Source organism: Lepeophtheirus salmonis, chromosome 14, assembly GCF_016086655.4.
Source record: "Lepeophtheirus salmonis chromosome 14, UVic_Lsal_1.4, whole genome shotgun sequence".
Taxonomy (NCBI): domain Eukaryota; kingdom Metazoa; phylum Arthropoda; class Copepoda; order Siphonostomatoida; family Caligidae; genus Lepeophtheirus; species Lepeophtheirus salmonis.
Window position 1 is genome coordinate 1,628,503 of NC_052144.2, and position 24,293 is coordinate 1,652,795.

At 32.0% G+C, this 24,293-nt stretch overlaps 1 protein-coding gene across 4 annotated transcripts in view; it reads right to left on the reverse strand.

Moving 5' to 3' along the window:
* Positions 1–677: 677 nt before the first annotated feature.
* The window catches only part of LOC121129662 (uncharacterized), a 61,786-nt gene continuing 38,170 nt past the window's right edge, over positions 678–24,293 (reverse strand). For 3 of the 4 annotated variants that reach the window (XM_071893414.1, XM_071893415.1, XM_040725385.2), the window contains 3 exons: positions 17,408–17,497; positions 8,088–8,402; positions 678–3,218 (listed from right to left, as the gene is read on the reverse strand). In XM_071893414.1, the coding sequence (XP_071749515.1) occupies positions 2,452–3,218; positions 8,088–8,402; positions 17,408–17,497 (1,172 nt within the window). In that variant the 3' untranslated portion in view covers positions 678–2,451. The remainder of the gene's footprint in view (positions 3,219–8,087; positions 8,403–17,407; positions 17,498–24,293) is intronic. The other variant, XM_071893416.1, reaches the window with a different exon arrangement.

Below are 24,293 nucleotides of genomic sequence, written 5' to 3' on the forward strand. Positions count from 1 at the left end.
TCAGTGCACTTAAAGAAACTTTGAAAAAAAAGTTGAGTACTCCGGAGTTGAATAATAATGACATCAGTTCATGAAAGACAAACTCATTCATCAGATGCCCATTTCCAAAAAAAAAAACAAGCTAAAAACACCGAGGATTTATATCACTATAAACAGGGGCGTTCGCTGGGGGTGGGCTGGAGAAGCTGTAACCCTAAATTAAGGAATTTTTGTTTTTACTAGATTTCTTTTTAGTTAGGAGGAAAAAAAATTGGATACGAAAATAGGAGTAAATTTTTTTTCGAAAAAATTGAATATTTCCAATCTAATTTTTGAATTTTTTATGAAAAAATTATACTTTTTGTGAGCAGCTCTGGATTTTTGAACTTTTTTTCTAATAGCCATTGATCCAAAAAAAAAAAAAATTGCAAATAGCTGTAGTTTTTTTAAACTATTTTTTTTAAAAAACATATTTGAAATTTAACTTTTGAAATTTTTTTTCAAAAAATTAAATTTTTGTAAATGGATTTGTGATTTTTTTATTCACGAAATTTTAATAATATTTGATTTTTTCTGTGAATAGCTATGGATTTCGGATTTTTTTTTTTCAAAAAAAAGTCTAAAAACCAAGCTGCCCTCAAAATATGCGTACGCCCCAGATATATTATTGTATACAAATAAAAGAAAAAAATGACTCATTTGGAGAAGGAAAAATGTTGTCTTTATTCCAGGTATATAGAGTTCCATGGTTAATAAAAGTTCAAAGAAATATACATTTGGTAGAATGTACATAGAATCACTGTCTCTTTAAAATACACAAAAAACAACATAAATAGGGCCAGTATATTTCAATGCAGGCCTACCAAAAGAGTGCTTCCCCTAAGGGGATTACGAAATTTTGCGAGACATGATAGGACATAATATTAAAATTAACATAATAAACGTATTTTGAATGTTAGGGGGGGGAGGGGGCATGAGGGGATTGGGAGAATAACTGACTTCATAAATGAGTTGTTCTAAAGTGTGAGAACTACTTTGTCATTGAAAAAATGGGAGTTAAATGAAAAAAAAAAAAAAAAAAGATATTAATTATAATATGTAATATTATTTGAATATATCGTATGCATATTGTATATATATAAAATCACAGTTAGATTAAGTTTAACTATTTGATTTGAGGGGGTCTAGGGACTACATGAAGAGTACATAGAAAGTCTAATAATCATAATTTTTCCTAAATAGTTGCAGCTAAGTACATCACTGCATTAGCTAATAAAAACAAACACCCTACATTTTACGTTAGATGATAGTCACTCACTCACTCTCTCTTTGGATAATTAATACGTATTAAGTGAGTTTGTAGAACATAGAATGTGTTGAATAAATAAAAGCTCTGAAAGTACATTAAAGTCCTCATCAATTAATGTTTTTCTTCATGACCGTCAACTAATGTATTTTGTGTGAAAGAACAATTAATTTAATGAGGGCAAAATAAAAGCTACCTCCCGGTGCGCGTAAAATAATAATAATAATAATAGAAATATCAGTAGGCAATTTCCATAAAAAAATACAGATGCAGAAAAGGCTCATAATTTGACGATCAAACAGAGACGTCCATGTTGGCAATCTTAATAGAGTACACATATGCTGACAGAGATCACTAATAAGTTTAAATTGTCGAAATAGGGGAAAATAATTAATCAGAGTATAATTTTTTTTTCAGATGGACGACATATACGTTTTTTTTTACAGTTTGCACATCCCTAGTCACCACGATGTAAGAGGGAATTTACGAACGCTTTAGGGGAGGGAGAAATCCGGGCCACAGGCACGTTTATACTCGTTGCAGAGAGCAATTGGAAACTACGTAGACCTGAAAGGTCAATTTGAAATAAGTAAAAAATTATTTTTTAAATAATAATGTTATTTGATAAATATTTCCCAAAAAAAAGAAGTAAACTGGCCGCTTAAAGTTATTTAATTTCTTCAAAAAAGAAAAGAAGTTTATAAGCATTTCTAAGGGGTGTATAAAAGAAAAAGAAACACGTAGTTCTAGGTAAAGAGTGAAAAAAAGAACAAGGTACGTCCACATGGAGCGGAAGGGGGTTTGAAACAGTTATAATTATGCGAAAAAAGAATCAGTTGGCTTATAAATGGCTCTAACATAAAATAATTATTTATGACGTCATTTTTTTGCCTTACATACCGGCAGCACATAGTTTATGACTACTCAAAAACAAAGCAGGGTGTACTTTGGAGCGCTCCCTCCTTTGTTTATAGATATATTTTTGTTTACTAATTGATTGTAAGTTGAGCAATGACATGAGAGTGAACTTATTATTATTATTTTACACACACCGGGAAATAGTTTTTATTTGCGTCTCTACACATAAATAAATACATAGGTATAAAAAAAGAGGGAACATCATTCAAGTATCCATTTGATCATGAAGAATAATAAAATATTCAGGGTTAATAGGGCCTCCAAAAATGTTCGGATCTCTCTCGATATCCTCCCCTCATGGGGCCCGTTTGCCCTACTTCTGATGACTCATTTTCGTCCAAAGAGGAGTAGTTACTCTCTACAACGACTTGATGATCACCTCGTAGATGTCCTTGATGTTGAGCAACTGCCGCCGCTGAGAGGTGGTGGTGATGAATATGAGAGGGATCGTCAAGGATGTATTCGTCTACGAGAGGAACAGAACCGGGATATACATGAGGGAAAAACGGCGTTGGAGACTGAATGGGTGGATTCACATACATTCCACCGCCACTCGGAGGGCCGTAGTAGTTATAATTGTCTGGTGGGGGATAGGTATTAAATGTTGCAGCAGCGGACACAGGAGAGGAGGAATAGTCTAGAGAGGAGGAAGTGGGACTAAGAGAACTCCCGACTTGAAGGTTGCTTTGATTATGAATAACTTGTTGTTGCGAAGGAGCGGCTCCTGAGAGTGAATGCTGAATGACTTGTTGGGATAAGTGTTGCTGTTGCTGCGGGGTTTGCTGTTGCGTATAGCGAACACTGCTTCCCCCTCCATCGTTGAAATGATGGTGCGGATGAATATGGTTATTGGATGAAGTTGGAGGTACATTTGTGTTGTTATTCTCTGAGGATGGAGATCTATCCTGAATATCTGACGTGCTCAGAGGGTCGATTTCTGTCTTGACTAACTCATCCGAAGTCCTGTTGTGTCCGTAGACTCGCTCAGGCTCCCTCCCAGTTCGATCCGTTAGAACTGCAAAGTTAAAATATAAGATATTAATATACGGTGGTTTTATGGTGTTGATTTAAATTGCATTAGGAGGGAAGATGTTTTTGTCTAGGTATATAAATATTGCAAAAGGCATTCTGTAGGCATACATAATTACATATATTATGTATATGGCCAGCATCATAAATTGAAATTTGATTGTTGGAGGAAAAACCTAATTATGAAGAGCTTCTTTTGATTGACACGCAAAGTGGTTTGAACAACCATACATATATAAATATTGGATTTTTATGATGGCATATGAATAATGGTTCTAGGTAATTTTGCCGAGAAGATTTTTACCCCTGATCATATTTATGTATGACATATTTGCCTTCTTTTTAATTTTTTATATAATCGGTTAGAACTTTACTGTTGTATATCGATCAAATTAATTATTTAGCTAGGAGAAGAAGAAAAAAGTAAAATAATTATCCTTTATCAACCATTAGTTAATAAATTATTTCATCATCATTGTCCTTTTTTCGTCTTCTGCTAGCTATATGATCCTTCCAAGTGAAATAAATGAAAAAAGGATATTTTTCAGAGCACCCTCTTCTATTTTTTTTTCAAATATATCATAAAAATATACAAAAAGTTTTGAAAGAGTCATTAGATTCCACTTATTTAGTACATGTATATTGCAAAAAAAAACAAAAACGAGTATAATATTTTGTACATATATTCAGAAATTTCTTCTACCTACGCACACATTTTAATCTGTTGTATTTAAATGGAATTGAATGCATCTCACAAAACTTATTGTACCTATATGCTTATAATATATTACAAATTAACATATACAAATTTGAGTGAAATTGAAATGGACATGTTTAATTTTTTTGAGGTCAAAATATTGACCTCATGAGTAAAAAACTCATTTTGTTGGCTTCTACAATAAAATACAACAAAATAATAAAACAATTATCCATTAAATGGTTTAAAAACTAGAACGATTACTTCAAAAACATTTCAAATAAAGCGATTAAAAAAAAATATAAAATATGTACCAAATTTAAAAAAAAAAATCAAAGATGCTGCTCTTTTTGAGGATTGATTTGGCTTGTAATGACTCCATATAATTAGTTAATCTTAATGAAATACAACGGTAAAGTTTGAACCGATGCTATAAAAACCTAAAAAGACACCAAATACTTCATGAGGCAAAATTATTAGTGGCAAAAATGTTTGGGGCAAAACTACTGGTCAAAATAAATATTTCTGTAATAGATGATGAGATGTTTATTATAGAATGTTTGCTTTGAAGAAATGAAAAGAAAAGGTAGATAGAAAATAGGTAAAGTAAGAAATGAGATTCATTAACTGAAGGAAAATAATAATTGACGTAGGTGAAGGGCGCCAACTAAAATATCAATGAAGATCATTTTTAAACTGTTTATTTTGTATGTGTGTGTGTGTGTGTATACAACTATTGTTTGTGTCCTTGCGCTCATGAATATTATTTATTTACTTATTTGAAAATAAAAGATAAATTATAATGATATTATTATTATGACGATACCTTTCTAAATAGCTAATCATTATGCCAATTATGTTCAAACTATTGTTGTTTGGTATATCGGTACTCAATAGCTGTATCGAGATATTGACGTGTTTAAAAGGGTACCATAGTGCCAATATCTGGCAAAACAATGTATCAGCAAAATTTTACATTTTGCCATACATCATTCTATCATTTAAAAAAAAAATATTTTGCAATCAAAATCATTGTAGATATGATTTTTTGACACATGAAACAATGTGTCTAAACCAGGTATGTCCAACTCGTGACACCTTAATGTTTAAGTGTGGCTCACTGTTCATTCTCACTAAAAGTACTATTTTATAGCAAAATTGTCACAACATCATCAAAACGTGTAGAACGTTCATAATACGTTGTCTAATTTTTTAAAAAGTTATCACTTTGGGACGTCTGGGTGGAAAATTTTTAAGGAGAAAGTTGAGGGAAAATATATTTTTAAGGATTTATTTTCTAAATAAAAAGATCATTGGATCAAATTGTGCAACGTGAAAAAAATGTTAATCTTTTTCAAAAAAATCAAAAAACCAAGCTTCCCCCCCCCAAAAAAAAAAAAAGTCATAATCTTCCGGACACTCTTGAACTGCATTGCCAATTGTGCTTTTTGAAAAATTAGATTTGACATTTGTATATATTTGGCCTAAATTTGTAATAAATATGTATTTTATAAGTTTTTTATTAATCCTTTTTTCATGAAATTTAATTTAACAAGTTCTGCAGCCCATTGTATTATAAGGTTGGGCATTTCTAATCTTAACAGTATTTTCCTAAGACAAAGGACATCTACTTCTGGATAAAAAATTTACACCAGTAGTAGTGACAAAAATGTACAAATAAAACTTTGTTGGAACGTCGCAGAAAAAGTACATTCATAGAGAAAAAGAAAATACTCGAAATATGACTTCCTTCGAATCGGAAATTTCTTTTTATTTTTCCTTGGATGTATGTACGGTTCTAGGCATGATTTTTTTTTTTATGGCTTTCCTTTTTTTTTTTTTTACAGCTTCCAACAATAAACGTTTTTTGTTTTTTTGACTTTATTACTATTGTTATTACAAGGAGATGTCATAAGATGGTGATGATGATGCTACGGGTAGGCTTGTAAATCGTCCACACCTTCTGTATGTAAAAATAAAGAAACTTGAATGAGATGAAGGACATTTCCATATTTGTATGTAAAAATATTTTTAAAAAACCAACAAGTAACCCTGATAATTTAATAATATTTTAGAAGAGAGAGGTTAGCTCCCATGAAGTTGAACTATATTAGCTACAAGGAGCTGTAAGATGAAGAAAAAAATAAACAGGGATCCCACTCCTAATATGGGAAGGATTTTAGGTAGGAATAACTTCTACGTGGATCCTCCAATCTACTCAAAGTCCAACTGGGACTTAGAGCAGCGGTTCTCAAAGGGAGGGTCGCTGAACACAACGGAAGGGTTGTAAAATGATTTCCAAAAAAGAAGTATGTGATTGAAATTGACATTACTTTGAGTGGTATCAATACTCTCTGGATCATTCAAAGACTTTCCCAGAACAATGTGCCTCACAAAAACATAACACCGATGATTATCACCATAGCTAATCATCGGCCGTTGTTCATGGACGTTTATCGAACTTTCATGTGACCAAACTTAAGGTCTGTCAATTTGAAGAATGTTTGGGTAAAGAACAGCTTTGGTGTCATGAATTTTCATTGAATTAGATGTGAGCAGCTGCAATATGACGGAAATAAAACACAAGCCCCACTTTGTACCCTACCCTGATAAAGGCAGGAATTAATCTAATGGCAATTTCACATCCCTTATAACACATTTATACAAATCACTGTTCATATTGCCAACAATAAAAAACACATACACTCACAAATGCTTTGAATTTACAACCCTCTAACTATGGGCCATTCAAGGGCTAACAAGGAGAAGTAGATAATAAAGACTCCACTCCTTTTCAGACCACCCAAGGGATGGTGAATGTCCGCCTCTTTTTCCCACATTCAATAGGATAATAACATTTATTCGTTCGTTATATATTTTTCATTTTTTTTTTTTTTTCAAACTCATTTTCTAGTCCCTATCTCACATGTTTTTTAACGTGTATCTGTTTTCATTATTCCTAAGTTAGTTTTTTGTATCCATCTATCTACATATTTCTCTTCCTCTTTTTGATATTATAAACCACAGAAGAAGATGGAAAGAAAAAAAAAAGAATAATAACATAATGGTTGGAATAAACGACAAAAAAAATGAAGGAGAGAAAACGTTGTGATGTGACACAATGGACAGACAGACATACATCAAGTCTCAATGAGTCATTACATGTTCCAAGTTACAATTGTTTATTGATACATGGTTAGTTAGAATATATAATATATACATAATCGATATTTCATCTGACAAATGGCTGTTGTATTTATGATGTGGTTATATCCATCATTTATTTATTAGAAATGAATGTTACCTACTAGGGTCTCTCACATTCACCGGGAAATTGTCTTGAGGGGGATACCGGGAAATATCGGAAACCCAATAATAATGATTCATTTCAGTATTTCTTTTTATACATTAAGAAGAAAAAAATCCTTTTGATGTTCATACATACAAAAGGGTGTGATTTATGTAAAGACAAATTGAGTATGATGAATAAATTTCCATGTTTTATTATTGACTTAAGACCCTTGTTACTATCCCCTGTTTACTATATGTTTTTGAGGGGAGAAATGCTCTATGCTACATTCAAAACGATAACGAAATGTCATTAATATGACTACATTGCAATTTCTTAGATCAAAAATACGCATAAAATATACATCAGGGAACACTATATACAGATGATCTTGTATACACGCTCTATGCTAGATTCAAAACGCCCTACGAAATGCCATTAATATTACTACACTGCTATTATGTATATACCCAATAACTGCTTTTCATTCCAACATGCATTCTTACAGATAAACTTTGCTTTATTAATATAGAAAACATTAACTTTTACACTATTTATTTAATATTTATGGAGGGGCTTTGCACAAAGACAATTCCCCGAAAAATGAACAAGGCTTGTACCCACAATGTAGATCCCTCAAAGTATATATCACATATTAGTAGTGGGAGGATCTTTTCTCCTCATTCTTAGATATTAGAAAGCCCTTATATAGACAGAATAGAAGAAGGGAGAGTTCAGAAGTAACTGAGTGAGTGGGTGGCTTTTATATGAATCTCATTATGTATACTTTAAGATGAGGGAGAGAGACGAGAAAATAAAAGTATGGAAACAGAAATATGGGATATAAGAGAATAATAAAAGTACTCTACCGGCGGGGATTTGAGATGAAGAAGGTGATTCGTCGGTGTTGTTGTTGTTGTTGCTCCCAGTCTCTTCTGCAGGGGGAGAGAGTGTAGTCCCTCCTGTCGTCGTATTGTTTCCTTCATAGCCAAGGCCGCCGTTAGCCCCATTGGAATGAAAGTAGCTGACATAGGCTGCGGATGAAGAGCCTCCGGTGGAAAGTACTACATTGTTCGAAGGTGGTCCATAGTTACTTCCCCCACTCCAATGCTGATGATGTGGATTATCTGGAGGAACACTGGATCCATTACTCAGAGGATCGTTTGAACCGTTTGGAGAGGGATCTGCTCGTCAAGGGAAAAGAAAGGAAAATAATAAATAAGAGACTCATTAAAAAACCATCAACATGCAAAATAATAACAATATTCATCATTATATATGTACAAACGAACGTCTATTGATTAACTCGTAAAAAAAAAAAACAATAATAAAGAACATTAAAGAAGCAAAATCAATAAACATAAATATACATGCATCGTCATTGTTTATTTTGAAGGTCGGGAAACCCCTTTTTCTGTTGTTATTATTATTATTATTTTTTGCAAGTCCTAGTGGGGAACCACTGAGGGTTCAAGGCATAGTCATAATAATAAAAATAATAATTAATGAGCAAGTCCACACGTGGTACGTGGTTGTTATCTATTTTTTTAATTCGCCACATCAACGCGTGGTTTACCGGAAAAAAAAAATCTTTTTTTTTTTTGGCCTTAAACACACCACTTTGGTTTTTCATTTTTATTGTTATTTTTGTGTGTATATATATATATAAACGTACGCATAATAGACATGATCATCACTTTGTTCAGAGGAGAACGACAAAACCAAGACCTGCTTTCTTTTAAACCCTTTCTATAAAAAGGAAATATATATATATATATACCAGTAACAAAACGAAAAAAAAACCCCAAAACAATAAGGATAACTATTAAATCCTAACTCTCTCAATATATGACTTTATTCTTGATATCGGACACCATTTTGGGGCTTAAACAACCAAGTTGTATACGAAGCAGAAGGTTTTTTATATTCATTTTAAGGGAAATAGTCAACTATTGTCAATACCATATCAATACTATCGTATTTTGTTATAGAGCGTTTTTACTGAGGTCAGTAATTATGTATATCATAATTGAAGGACACGTCATTTTGGGAGCTCATAGAATAAAAAAGGAAATTAGCAAAGCATGGCTGTGTATTTGGATATTAAAATGGGACACACGACTTAACCCTATCTCTATATTAAAGAAAACTATTCTCCTATTGCATGGTGTTATTATATATCCGACCCTAATATGTATTCAAAATAACTTATTACATCGTCATACAATCTGATTTCCATGGTGTAGACAATAACTTAACTATTACAATAGAAATAATTAGATATTTTTCATTAATTATCCCACTTTGCTCCTTACTAATCAATTTACAAAAAAAAAAAAAAGATTAATTATACAAATCCTGCTAATTCATAAGGTCTTTCAACAACTAATATTATTTTGATTTAACTCAAATATTCCCCTGTATACAACACGTAATATTAAATACAAAGCCATTTGATGACGTTTCATCAAGATTGATTGGAAGTGTGTTCATTTTATGTAGTTCAAATATCCGTTATAATCCCTCAATATGGTGTCGTTTTTACTTATGATGAAATTTGTGACGTCAGTGGAAAAAAACACACTAAAAAACCTATATATTAGACGACATAGCCATGAACATATTTTATTCGTTTATTCATAAGAGCAATAAATATGTGGATTTTTTAATTTTTTTAATTTATAAATATTCAAGACACCACAAACGAAGCAGTCATAGTAATAATAATAACTTAATTAGCCGCCAGCTCAGTGCTACTGCTGTGTAGGTAGCTTCATTCTACATACCTTGTCAATAACGTGAGAAAAATGCTTCTATGTTTGCATATAGTCATATATTTAGTATTTATTTTTTCTTATATTTTAAAATACAAAATAATAGTAGGGACCTAGTAGTGTTGGAGTCGATTTATAACCTTTTAGTTCGAGTTTTTGAGTCAAGTCGAGTTCCAGAATAGACATGGTCAGGTAAAGACAAATATATTTGTATCAAATGAATATAACCTAACTTCAATAATTAATTAATCAAGTGTGACTGACTACTTCAATAATGAATTAGTTCAATGGATATAAGGTAATTCTACCTGTAAGGTAGCGCCACTCTACTTAGTAATAGTCAAAGATACAAAAATAAGCTATTAAACAAACTAAAGTCTTCCAATTAAGTGTGTTTGACTACTTTAATAAGGCGGCAAACGATATTTATTAATTAAATAGTTGAGGTAATCTGTAGAAAATAACGTTATTTGCCTAATAGGAAATACAAGTCAAACCTGCATTAAGCAGTCAGGCAAAGGAAACAGAAGAAGCGGCTGCTTAGTGCAGGTGGCTAGTGTTATGTATGTCCTATTTTTTTGGTTCAGTCATGTCTTAGAACTGTCAGTTCTTGAGACCGGCCCTTGGAATTTTCCCTAAAAATGTCCATATGAGGTATATAAGAGGATTGCACAAATCTTGCAAAGATTATTCCTGTTTTCATTATAATTCACAATAATACGAATATATTATATTTGTACTAATGTCGGTTCTTATTTGTTCGTCCTCTAACTGCCAATCCTTAGAATGTATCATGAGAATACAATAAATGGTTTATTATGCCAAACATATTGTACTTTAAGAGTACTTCACATTTGTATTATATTACATATAAATTTTAAAAAAAACGAAAAACATCCTCAATTAACTCCACAAGGGATTGATTTCATTTCCTATAAGGGCCTACAAGTGGGATTGCACCACGGTTCTGGGCCTAAATATGAACCGACACAAAACTACAAGTGACCTCTTAAACCATGCAGTTTCTATAAAAAAAAAGTTGGCTTAGTGCTGCAACACGCTTTAACAGGAGGCGTGATACTAGGTTTGACAGGTTATATAATGACAAATAATCATTACCAAGTATAGTATGTATTTAATATGTCAGCCACATAATCCTCACTGCGTTCCATTATATTCCTTTTTTTCAACATCATTTCCATTTTTTGATGAATTTAATCTATATCTTCATATATATTTCGAGTTTTGATGATTCGAGTAGGATTTTAGGGGAGAAGTAGGTATGTATTTTCGAGTTCAGATAACTCTAAAAATCCAACAGAATATACTATTGAGTTGGGCATCCTAACTTTGACTATAAATTTATGTTAATTTTCTCATTAATATAGGAATGTATTCCTTCTGCATAAACAAACTATAATAAATATATCCTCATCTCGTCATCATGAATGAGCAAAAAGCCATTGCATCTCAGCTTTCCTGAGGTTGAGATGGGAAGGATTATGTACATAGTGACATGCTCCAGGAGCGTGGTTTTCAAGGTGGCCAAGATGAAGAATTATGTCGAAGACAGCTCCAGGAAAGGAGGATGTAGAGGGTACAATTTAAAGAGGGATCCAGAGTTCTTGTCTAGCTTGGACAGTGTATGAGAACAATCCCAAGAAGTCTTGCTTCACATCCCTCATGCTAGTCTTAGTAGCCACAAGAAGCCGTTGGCAATGCGATTCATCCGGGTCCTTCTTGTTAAATCGATGAATCGCATTGCCAACGGCTTCTTGTGGCTGCTAAGACTAGTATGAGGGCTGTGAAGCAAGACTTCCTGGGATTGTTCTCAGACACAAGGTCCCTACGCTACCTTCTGTGAGAAGTCATGAAACCAGGAGGCTCGAGAGTCCACGTTTTGCTGCCCAACTCTGTATATATTTTGAGTTTTGATGATTGGAATAGGAGTTTAGTGGAGCTTTTCAAGTAATATTTAGGAGAGGGTATTCGAGTTATTTTCGAGTACGGATAACTCTGGAATCCAACACTATTAAAGTTCATTTGTCACTTTTTCTTATTATTATTATTCAAAAGAAGAATGAGACAATAAGGAGGAGAGGAGGTTGGCCTGAGGGGAATCATTCAAAAATAATAAGATTTACTCATTTTTATATTTTGTGTTGTTTATTTGGAAATATGTGTACCTACCTACAACATAAAGGAAAGATTTTTAAAGAGTCTGTATGATTTTGTATACTATGTAGATCAAAACTTCTTCATCATTATCATCACCACCACTTGGGGATTCTTCTGAATTATTTATCTATTTTATTTGCCGGAAGTTATTTTCATTTTCCTTCTATTTTCTCCCTGTTTGTTTGTATGTATGTTACATATATTTACAAAATGAAGATAGGATGTAGATACTACAACCATACGTACAAGGGTTTCTCTACCAAAATCCTGGGAACTATCGGAGTGTTATCCCAACAAGTAATGACGCATTGTCTTATTTCATAATACCGGCTCTTCCAAACGTCTTGGATTGCTATTAAAGTGATCATTTTTAGAAACTTCTTCTGGATTTTTTGTTAAACATCCAGATCGAAATTTTAGGCAGGATATTTTTATAAATGAAGTCAGATTAAATACTCTTAAATAGAAAAATGAAAGGCAAAAGAAAGTTTTACTCCCGCGGCAGTTATACCACCCCCAAAAATCAACTTAAGAAAATTTAATATGATCTAAAGAGCTGACCTCACTTCTAAAAATATCCCACCTGCGGGGAGCTAAGAGGACAAATATCCTTGTACATCCAGTCATAGCATTGCTTCTAGAGCCAATCCTGAGTTGTTTAGACCCCTGAACGGTCTCGTGTCATCTTTGTATTACTATTATCCAGTCCGTTGTTCACCAAGTCCATCATAACAGTGTACTTGTCTTTTGTCTTTGAAAATGTAGTAGGTTTAACATCTTCCGTTGCTGACTCTATGGCTGGGTGTGGCTTGTATGTGAAACTTTTATGTATATATTTGACAACAAAAAGCATTGCACAATTTCGTGTATATATATACCGGAAATGTGGAGCACCGGATTTTATTGTCACATACTGTTTAATAGGCTGGTTTGTTTTGCAACTTTTATCGAATTTTGGGTACGTCTAGTCAAAAAAAGTTGTAATCACTTTTTATTGCTCTATAATGTCATATTTACGTGCCACATCTTGTTCATAGTTTGAGAGGAGAAAAATGTTATTTATTTTGTCAATAAAGATTAAAATACTTCATTAATCATTATTTTCCTTTTATTAATTATGATAGACATTATTCTAACCTATATAAAAAAAAAAAACAATTCTCAAGGTAACCTAAAGAGAATAGCATAAGAAAGTGGACTATAGAATTTCCCCTATTTTTTGTTTCTTTTTTCTTATCCATTCGAGAATTTAAAGAAACAAAATTTATAAGCACTTTCTATAGGTTAAAAAAAACATCTATTAAAATTATTTTATGTAAAATAACCCAAAAATGTCTTTGTAGTACCCATATTTACAAAGTAAAGAGTTTTTATCCTTTTTCATAATTTGATCGAGATCTGCAACCTAAAGATGACCTTGTAGTACAACGCAATTTTGCATAGATAATTTTAATACTTATCACAATAACCAAAGTCAAAGATTATTCTAATGTATTGGTAAGTCTTCTCAGAGAAGACGCTCAATAGAAATTGTGATGTAAAATCAATTGGAGTGTCAAAACATTTCATTAGGTTCTGATATTACATAATTATCACTTATTCGAGTCCCTAATATAGAATGAATGGTTTTTTGAAATTTGAAAATCGGCTCAACACCATTTGAGGAGAGTCAATCCTTTTTCGAGTCGACACAACAGCACTATTCAAAAGTTAGTTATTGATTATTATTATTATAGATACATACATAATTATTTCTTCTGTTACTATATTCCTTCGTATTTTTTTTGTTTTCCTTTTTGAAACATTTCTATTTTTAAATAACAATAATATTTACAACTACATAATCAACCTTGAATATTAATTACACTTTTGTTCTTCTTGCCCGTATGTATGTAGAGTTATTCATTCAGCCGAAACCGAAAAGAGTTGGCTATTATTATTATTATTATTATTATCGTTATTATCAGTCCAACTAATAATATTCATCATAATCGTCGTACAACAAGAAAAACGATCGTACAGAGACAAAACCAGTGATCTTCCTCATCCCTTTTAACAATACAAAATGTACACACACTTACGAGTAGAGGTAGAAGATACATGTGAGCACGTTTGAATGACAGATGGACTTGTTCCAAACACGCATGCAATGCCGGACCAGACACACACACAAAAAAAAAGTATATATATACGACTATCAGAAACAAAAGAAGGGATACAAAAGTACTAACAAACTATGCATTGTACATGAAAAAGGTATACATTATTAGAGCTGTAAAAAATATGACTTTAAACAAGTGGGATTCTTTTGACAGTTACAACTAAAGATTTAACTAAGAAGAAGCGAATATCACTTCTTAGATGGAGTAGATAGAGAGTTGTAGATGTATCGTATTTCCTCAAGCAAGATATCGCAGACGAAAAAATATATTAATATCCGCGAGATGAGCCATGTTGCGGATATTTATGTTATTTACCGTACTTCTATGTACAAAGTTGTCCTAATAAACAAATTAATACCTAGCTAATTTTGTCTGACTATTTGTTTGTTTACTTGTCTGAGGAGGACTCATTTTCCAGAACGAGTTTTTTTTTTTTTTTTTTGGAGTAATATTCAATACTCCTCGCAGACTAAAGAAAAGTATGACTACGACCACTATTTTTGTGTCAGTCTTTATTTAGGACGGGAGACGACAGTCAGTTCAGTCCCGCTAATCAGTCTTTATTTGGGACCCCAAGCCTAAACAACCAACTTTTACAACAATAAAAAACCCCTTTTTCATTGATATTAAGGTAAATAATAAATTAGTGGAAGTCAAAAGACGGGTTCAACAAATAGAAGGAATTAAATCCTACTGTCTATCAAAATCTATTCCTCTAAAGCCTAGTTTTATTACATATCGTACCCTAAAATGTCTTTAAAGTATGTTATTACATGGAAATATGTACCTTCATATTTCCATATTAAAAACAATAATTAACTATAACAATGGAAAGACTAAGTTTTTTTAAGTATATATTACTTAGAACTTATTCAAATTGCTTGTGTACATTTTGGGTGTCTTTATCTTTTGTGTACATACCGGCAAGTCATATTTTTTTACAACTCTATAGATAATAATAGGTATAAAAGAAGAAGAATCAAAACATAAGAAATGTAAAGGGGAAAATAATGAATCAAACTAAAAAGATTGAACGCATCAAGGACAATAGGAATCTCAAAAAACACTTGCCTTGAATATGATCAGGGAATTTATTATGAGAATGACTATTACTACTCCAAGAAGAAGAGGAGAAGGTTTTTGAAGAGGAGTTGTGCAAACGTTGGTTGTGCTGATGGTGGCTGTGAAGTGGATTACCGTGTTGAGGAGTGTCAGAGGAGGAGTCAGAGAGATTGCTCCCATAGTCCTCCAGCACTAAAAAAAGATATATTCAATATTGTATGATTGATTGTAGGTTAAATAAAAAATATTAATTAATCAACAGGTAGCTACAATTTTCGGGGATTATTTGTATGGTTATTAGTGTTGGATTGGTTTTAGGTCTTGTTATTGCCTAATCCAAGGATGCCCAACCCGTGGCCCTCAGGTTGCATTATGGTGCCCTACTACCTATTCTCACTTCAAGTAGAATTTTGTAGCAAAATTGTCACAATATCATCAAAAAGTGTTCTCTATAGTAAAAAAAAAAGTAGAGCGGACGCCCCTCAAAAGGGTTAACTAGATTGCCCTTTTTTTAAGAAGTTCCTCCTTGAAAAATAAGATTTGGCCTAAATTGGAAATAATTATGTATTTCAAAATTTTGTTTTATGAAGGCATTTTTCATGAAATTTAATTTAATATATAATTTAATATTCTGTGGCCCATTAAAATATTTCAAGTGATGATGTGGCCCATTATATTAAAAGGTTCGGGATCCATGCCCTTATCAGCCCCCTTCCCCCTTTCTGTCTTATTTTATCGGTTCATTTTTTTAACCATTCACCGGTCTTATGGACCAATAGATCGGTCCTTTAGGACTACGGTTCAAGCCAAGTTATAGATATACTTCACTGATACATAGGATTGAATAACATAAACACGAAGGAAATAATAAATGATAGCTAGAAATTATAATAATAAATTCTAGCGACACACCTCCAACCTTAAACTTCAGTTAGCTTGTCCCTTGAAAGCGGTTATGTTCAACAGTTGAAAGACCATAGTAAGTAACAGTCGTTTTAGAACGATCCAACACTAATGGTTACATGTAAAAATTGATCTGTGCCCAATTTCAAGGCCTTATCCTGTTGCATAAGGATAATCTTTCAACCAATTATAATTGTTTTACAAATCTCATGAGCGTTTAATTTTGGCAAACAATAATTTGCAGTTCTAAGTAATTTCACATTAAAAAAGGAATACCCTTTCGCTTCGATAAAAGGGATGTTTTCATATGATCACACAAGTTGCAGATCTGAATACCTTTTTAAACTTATATTTTCAATTGTCATTAATATCTTAATATAAAACTACATCCAACGGGGGGAAAAATTACATTCTAAAGTACCACAATAGAAATGTATTCCAAATGCATTTAAGTTCATTTGGACAGTATTTGTGAATCTTTGAAGAATATAGAATGTAATAGGCTGTACTTGATAGTATCAAATATATATGATCATATAATCACGATAAGTGTTAATGGGCTAATGAAAGCAGGATGCCTTTTGATAGTCGAGTTTGAGACGTGGGATGATATATCGGGCAAATTATCGCATATCTGCATTGAAAATAAATTGAATAAATTTCAAAATAAATAACAATTTCATAGTCTTGGAGTACTTAAGAGATAATAACAGTTGGTATGATTGACTTTTTGCCTTTTTTCTTTGTTGTTTTTTTGGAGGAAAGATTGCTTGAAACAATAAAAGTAACGACGTAGTCTAAAGAAAATACAATCATCTCTTTTGCATGTTTGGATATTATTTGTTATATATAATGTGTAAGAAGAAGGACCCCCTCCCCCCTTCCCTTTGAATTAAAGGAATAAGGATTTGAAATACTTTGAGAAGGTGAGAAGGGGGTCTCTGATAATTCTTCTTCTCTCTTCATAAATTAAATTTAATTAACAAAAGAAGAAGAAAGTTGACGAAGAAGAGTAAGATGATGATGTGGGGAGAGGGAGGGAGAGAGAGAGTTCAAAGGAGAAGTTCTTCTCCTTTAAATTTAAAAAAAATAAATTTAAAATCAATCTACCTGGTGTATTAAACTGTTCTTTTCGTCGGATTTCCAGCAATTGTGGAGCAAATCGTGTATCGAAAAAAGGTCGGAAATGCTGTTGTTGTCCTGAAACAACAAAAAATAAAAGACAAAATAAGAAACTTATTATTTTTTCTCTGGTTATGTTCTGTATAATAATAATAATAAAAACAACAACAAAACAAAGAACAATAAGCAGCTTATTATAAACAAATAGTTGATACTCAAAGTATTATATTATATAAGTATATATTTTGGTGGTTTTCTATTCGAAGGAAGCAAAAAAAAAAATGGAGGAAAAAATTGATTACTTTTTTTTTTTTTTTTTCATTTTCCGTTTCTTTTTCAGCTCTCTCATGGTTGTATGTACATTGTAGAACCAATGTATTGCTATAAGCATATAAATAGATTTCACACGCTTGTTATTACTACTGTGACTGATTGTATTTCTACTAGTTTTTACAACCCTGTTTCTAGAAACTTATTCAATCAGTCAATTTACATATATGTTTGTATGTAATATCTACATTAGAGTGGGTCGAAAATCCGGATTTGGGACATTTGTAGGGTTTACTAATGGGAAATTTTGTAGCTCAACAGACTACGCGCTTAGGATAAATTATTCTCTTGCACTCAGTTTGCCAAAGTTTGATACTCCGTAGCCCCTAGAGTAGGAAATATGAACAATGTACCCTAAATACTGTACAACAATTAATTCATACTAAACTATTCTTCCTCTAGAGGCTTCCGTCAAGGGGTGGACTAAGCTCGAGTTTGACTACATAGCCACGATCTCCAAGGGATTTAGGCCACGTATTGAGGCAATTATTAGAGCTGATGATTTTGTTAAATACATGCCTCACAAAACCTCTTGTTTAAATTTGACTCTTGAAAAATAAATGTGTACGAGTAGATAGGATCAAATCTGTACACTATATTTCGATGTTACTTTTTCCCTCATCAGTGTGCAATCAACATTGATTGGTTGAATTGGAATGAGTCCCTCTTTAGCTATGAACACTTCTCAATTAACCATTGAATAATAATTTTGTAGATGTGAAAAATTGGGGTTCTACCAATGGATTTTGAGTCTTTTTCCTGATTTCCTTTTGTAAAGGGAACTTCAGAATGAAGAAAGTTCTCTAAGGACCAATAAGAGGGACAGTATATATTTTTTAAGTCCCATTTTAGGGAAGTGATACCCTTCAGACTAAAGTCTTGTCAAGTTTGTTGAAAAAAAAAGTTGTAGCAAAACTTTGCTTTTCATAACTTTTTGCCTTGTCTAAAAAAGGGACTATTTAGACAAATTGAGTATTTTCCATTACACATATTAAATTTAAAATTAATGGTCAAATTTGGCATGTATAAAGAAAAATAAATATCTCAAAATTTGTTATACTATAAAGGACAATTCCATGCCAAACTTTTAACACGATTAATTAATTTTATTTGAGTGGTTCCTCCTCAATTCCGTTGAAATTAAATTTATATTCATTTTGTAAATATTTTTTTAATTATTGTTAGAAATTTGATTCCTGGAGAAGCTTGACTGGTATTTTTAAACTATAATAATACTCAAAGGGTTCAAGTTCTTATGGAAGAAAACAAATTATATCTTTCACAAACCAAACTTTGAATTTTTACTTTTAAATATTATGTTTTTTTTCATTTTTATACATCCAGAGTGAAGCAATCATATTTCCATTATTTCTAAAATAACAATCATTAATCCATCAATACCTAATACAAGTCAATCCTCATAGAAAATAAGTATTAGAAGGATCTTGTCTATACGATAAAGTGAATGGAGTTTGTCATCCTTAAAAAATGAATCAATTACACGTATGAAAAATACACATTTTAAATATGTATAGAGTGGGAGGGCAAAACTTGGAGTAGCATGACTCAAGTAAGAAAAACGTGTCACAGCTCAAAACCAATTTGAAAATTATTTAAATGCATTATTTAACAATCTTTTTTATTCAACATGTCCCCTTTCACAAGCAATGAGAGCGAAGATATTCGTAGCTCTTGACGATGAAGGTCGTGTCCATGGCGTAGCTCACTATCATGATGGCATCTCGGAGCAAATCCAAATTTGGATGAGAGGTGCAACAGATATTCTTCTACAAGAGTCACTTTACTACAAAGTCCAGAGGGTTTAGGTCAGAACTGGAAGAGGGGCCATATGGAGACATTTTGGTTATTCTTGGCTGTATGGAGGGTTAGGCAGTTCAGAAGGAGGTATCAATGCTCTTTGCAGCTTTCTTGGCCCTTACTCCAGGTGAAAAAGGCACCAACATCTTTTATTTTTATGATATTGCTCAGATATTTTTACATTTATAGACATGGGATAAAAGCAAGGTTTGTTTATCGTATTTTCAGCTGTCGTTTGGTTGCGTTATAGAACATTGTAATAAAAAGTAAGGGGATAAAATCGTAATGAAGTACTACACATTTTCTGGAGGTCATGTTAAGCACAAATTATTATTTTTATACCAACTTTTTCAATTACCCCTTTTTCCAAAATATGTACCCCCTCCCACAAAATTCCACCCACCCTAATGTGCATATGTATATAGCTACGTAATTGTTGTTATAATAACTTTAGTAGAAATATATATAAATATATATTTGAGACATGATATTTTTCCAAGAAGACGACGTATTAAATAACAAAAATGAGAAATAGTCAGACTCTAATTTTTATTTTTTTACCATCGTCTTTTTAAATATTACATATATAGGTATATCTATTATATGAAAGGAAGTGTTTCCTCTTTATAACTCTTTCCTTGGACATACCTTCAATTTTTTTTTTTTAAAGTAACACATGACTAATTAATAGTTCAAAAAAATCATCATCCTGATCTAGGTACCAGTGGCACATTCAACTGTATTAATCACACGTTGCCTCTCCATCCCCACTTTTGCATACCTTTCGTATTAGTGTTGAGACTCGCTCTGAGATCGAACTTTTATTTCGGTTGGGTCATAATAATTGGTTTTTTTTTCACGGTTTGAAACCATGGATTGCAATTTAAATCGTATACATTAGCTGAGGCGTCGCTAGCTCCTTATTGGGGGCTTCAGTCCCCTAAAAGTTTCCAAGCCTACCCAAATATTTTTGCATATTTTATTTATTAGTTGTTTTTAATGGCATCACACATGGAATCTAAAATTGTCGAACAGATCACTTTGTAATTTAGCAAATAGACGTATAAAATAACCAAGTATTTAAAAAAAAATTTTTTTTTGCCTTCATGGTCTTTTAAAGGCTGTTTTTGACATAAATAAAACACCTTGCGCTTACCCTCTCTCTTTCTATATTTATCTCCTTCTACCGTTGTATCTTTCCCATCTTTTCTAAAAAAAACAATGTCATACATATAAAAATTATGTCAAAATTAGTAGTAATGAGAGAAATCTTGGATCCGGCCCACTCTTGGACGGGTTTAGTATTTACAGATCCAAACCCAACTCATATGGACGTATGTTGGTACAAAAATGATTACTTATTATGTACCGATATATATGTAGAAGCAACAACAGATAGTCTTTTTTTTATTTTTTTAAATACTCTGAGCAATTAACGACTTTCACGCATGCACCCAGGAAGTTCTAAATTTAATTTATTCATTTTTTTCCCTAACGTATGGATGAATGTACATTCAACATATTTCTTCATCCTGTAATTTTTACTTTTTTTTTTTTGTGAAATATTATCGTTATTGTTATTTTAGTTACATGTAATAAGCACTTTAAAGTAAATAAGACGCATAGCATACATAACTAAGTTATTAGTATGTTAGAGCTACATATAATGAAATTAGTGCCTTTTAATTAAAATATGTTCTTTCTCATTAATTTTTGACAATTTCATTTTTTTTTTTTTTTCGTTACGGAACTTTGACTTTGGTCTAAATGATGATTCTTATTATTTTTTCTTATTTCAACATCACACAAGTGTATAAGCATATACACGCATTAAAAATACAATAAAAATTCCGCAAATATTTTTTTATGACTGACTTTTTTTTTTCAAATGATAAAAGCACAGACCCTTATAATGTAATATTAAATTATTGTTATGATGTATGTTATATAATCATTCCACACTGGTTTTAGATGATTAAAGATATGTTTTCATAATGATTTCATTGCAGCAACCACAGGATGAATGATACTTAATGACTTCTATAAAATATCAAGTTAGGAGTGTTAAACTCTCGTAACTGAAAAATTACACATATTAGAGGTTATCACAAAGAAATTCGCGGACTTTGCATCCATCTACATTATATGTTCATTTTTAAAGCTTTATTCAAAACGAAAAAAGCTGAAAAGCAGCAAACACAACTAATGAACCTGCATTTGTCTCAATAACGCCTTCGATTCGGATCCTGAACTGCAGGTATTCCCTGGAAACTAGAACCCCATCTAAATTCTTGCATTCCGGGACGTTAGAGTCAATCAAGGAGTTTTTGGTAGTGTGAGAACCTGGGCTGAACTTCAACTCAAGGTAGCACTAGATAAAATAATTCTTTATACTCAGGTCGAGGGAGCTAGGAGATCAGATCTCCTTGGACTTCCAATTGTAGTAGTGCTCCTGGAGCTAATCTTAAAATTGTTTTGAAGTTGTGACAGGGGAATACTCTTCCTCTGTCGATCCCTCTCCTTTTTGATACCTCACTATTGCTAATAATCAGATATTTGTTCACCAAAAAAGTGGGACTAGACTGGACTACAGTCCTCTGTCCTAGATATGGACCGACACAACACTACTCTTATCTATAAAATATAAGTTGAAGACTTATTTTTAAGAACGAGGGTGTGTAGGGCAAGGATTAACCATGTAGCATTCTAGAGACTAAAGTACACCCTGGCTCATCAATCATAACGTTTGTTTGTCTTTTTGCAAGCTATTATGATTATACTTTCATTCTTGAGGAGATATTCTTTATGTAGCAGCATGGAGTAACTACATACTTGTGAGTCTGTTCATGCAAAACAGAGAGAAAAACGGAGAAACTATTAGGGAGTTATCTCCTATATAATAAAAGGAAAGTTTGTCTGTTCGTCGACGCCTAATAAATCTCAACAATGGCGGATACTAGTGAAATAAATACTAAAGGCGTCGTCTATGTATGCTTTGATAGACAACAACGACAACAACGACTCTTAACCTTTATGTAATTTGTTTGTTTTGTACATAGTTAGGTAGGCTCTAGATTGGAACTAAACTAAAGAGTTACCATCATAAACACTAGCCTCCATGTTCACCTCTTTATTTCTTTTTCGACAATATATATATATATATGTATACGTAGGGACTTCTTCTTTTCTTGTAATAATAATATGTATATAATGCCAATGACGTTTTAGGGTCTCATAAAACGAAAATAAATAAATAAATCTTAATGGCTATCACAAATATATTATAACAAAAAATTGTCGGAAACATGCATGTTCAAAAAGAGTATCATTAAAACAATAAAAACCACATAAAGTAGTTATTATTACAACTACTGTATACCTACATAGGTATACTACAATACCTACTATTTAAATACATATATATGAATGTATAAAACATAATCATTCTTCCTATATTTTTTTTTCTTACACTTTTTTTTGCATAGAAAAGGCTGTTTTGTTGGTGCGTATATTAATATTATGTTGATTGTTATAAAGAAAATATTATTTGCTATGTATCCGTGTTGCAGTTATTGAAGATTGATGTATAAATTTTGTATGTACATAGGTTTTATAATATCTGTTTTTATAATATATATTTGCTTTATAGGCCGAGTAATTAGGCTTTTAGTCGACTAAAAAAATTGACAAAAATTTTTTACCAAGTTTTGGAAATAACAAATGATGGTTCCTCAACATCCCAAACTAAAGAAATGAATAATGTGTGAAGCCCAGTACTTTCAGCCCATGCGTTATATCATATAAGTTAAATCAATTCATATATGTTCTCTCCTCAAGAATGAAAGAATAATATTAAGAGTTGTAGAAAAAAAAAGTAATATGTTTACAGAAACAAAATTCATTTGTAATGAAGAGCGTTTACCATATATTTAATTCAAATCTTAGCATTTAAGAGACCAGTAACAAAAACAGTCATCTTCTTATACATGCACACGCCTGCAATATTTATGTAATTTACATCAGGGAGGCGAATATAAATCAACACGTAATCTGCTGCAATACATAAGTATTTTATGTCCTGCTCAAACAAGTTTAGAAAGCCCTTTTTTCCTTCTCTGTTTCACAATTTGAATGGATCTTGTGATCGTGCAGGTAGTAAGGTAGTTTTAGAAACAGCTAGTGGAGATTATTCTCAAATAATTTGATTTGACATTATGTAATAATAGTGTGTATCTGAGTGTCGTCGACTTGAGTAAAATCGAGTTTATTAATCGAATTCAAAACTAATTATTATCAAGATCTTTGATATTTTTATATGTAGTGTGTTAATACCTAATTATATTTGGCTAACATAAGAAAATAACAATGATAATAAAAGGCTTTTTTTTTCTTTTCTTTGATCAACAAGGAGGAGGAAGTGAAGAAAAAAAAGAAAAAAAAAAAAAAACAAGGAAGAAAAAACTAAAGAGAGAAACTTTAGGGAGGGGGGAGGGGATGAATAATTGTAATAGCAAGTAATTAGTCACCAAATATTTACTACTATGAACATAGTAGTCAAATTTGTTTAGTCATTTCAAGAGAAGATAATGAGTTGGGAGAAGAAAGTACATATGACGTAATACAGGGTGGCTCATTTATATGGCCCCTCTATTTTTAAGGACACATATCACTACGAACATAAAATAACTCTACATCACAGTCATTTATAATACTTCAGTCTCTTCCA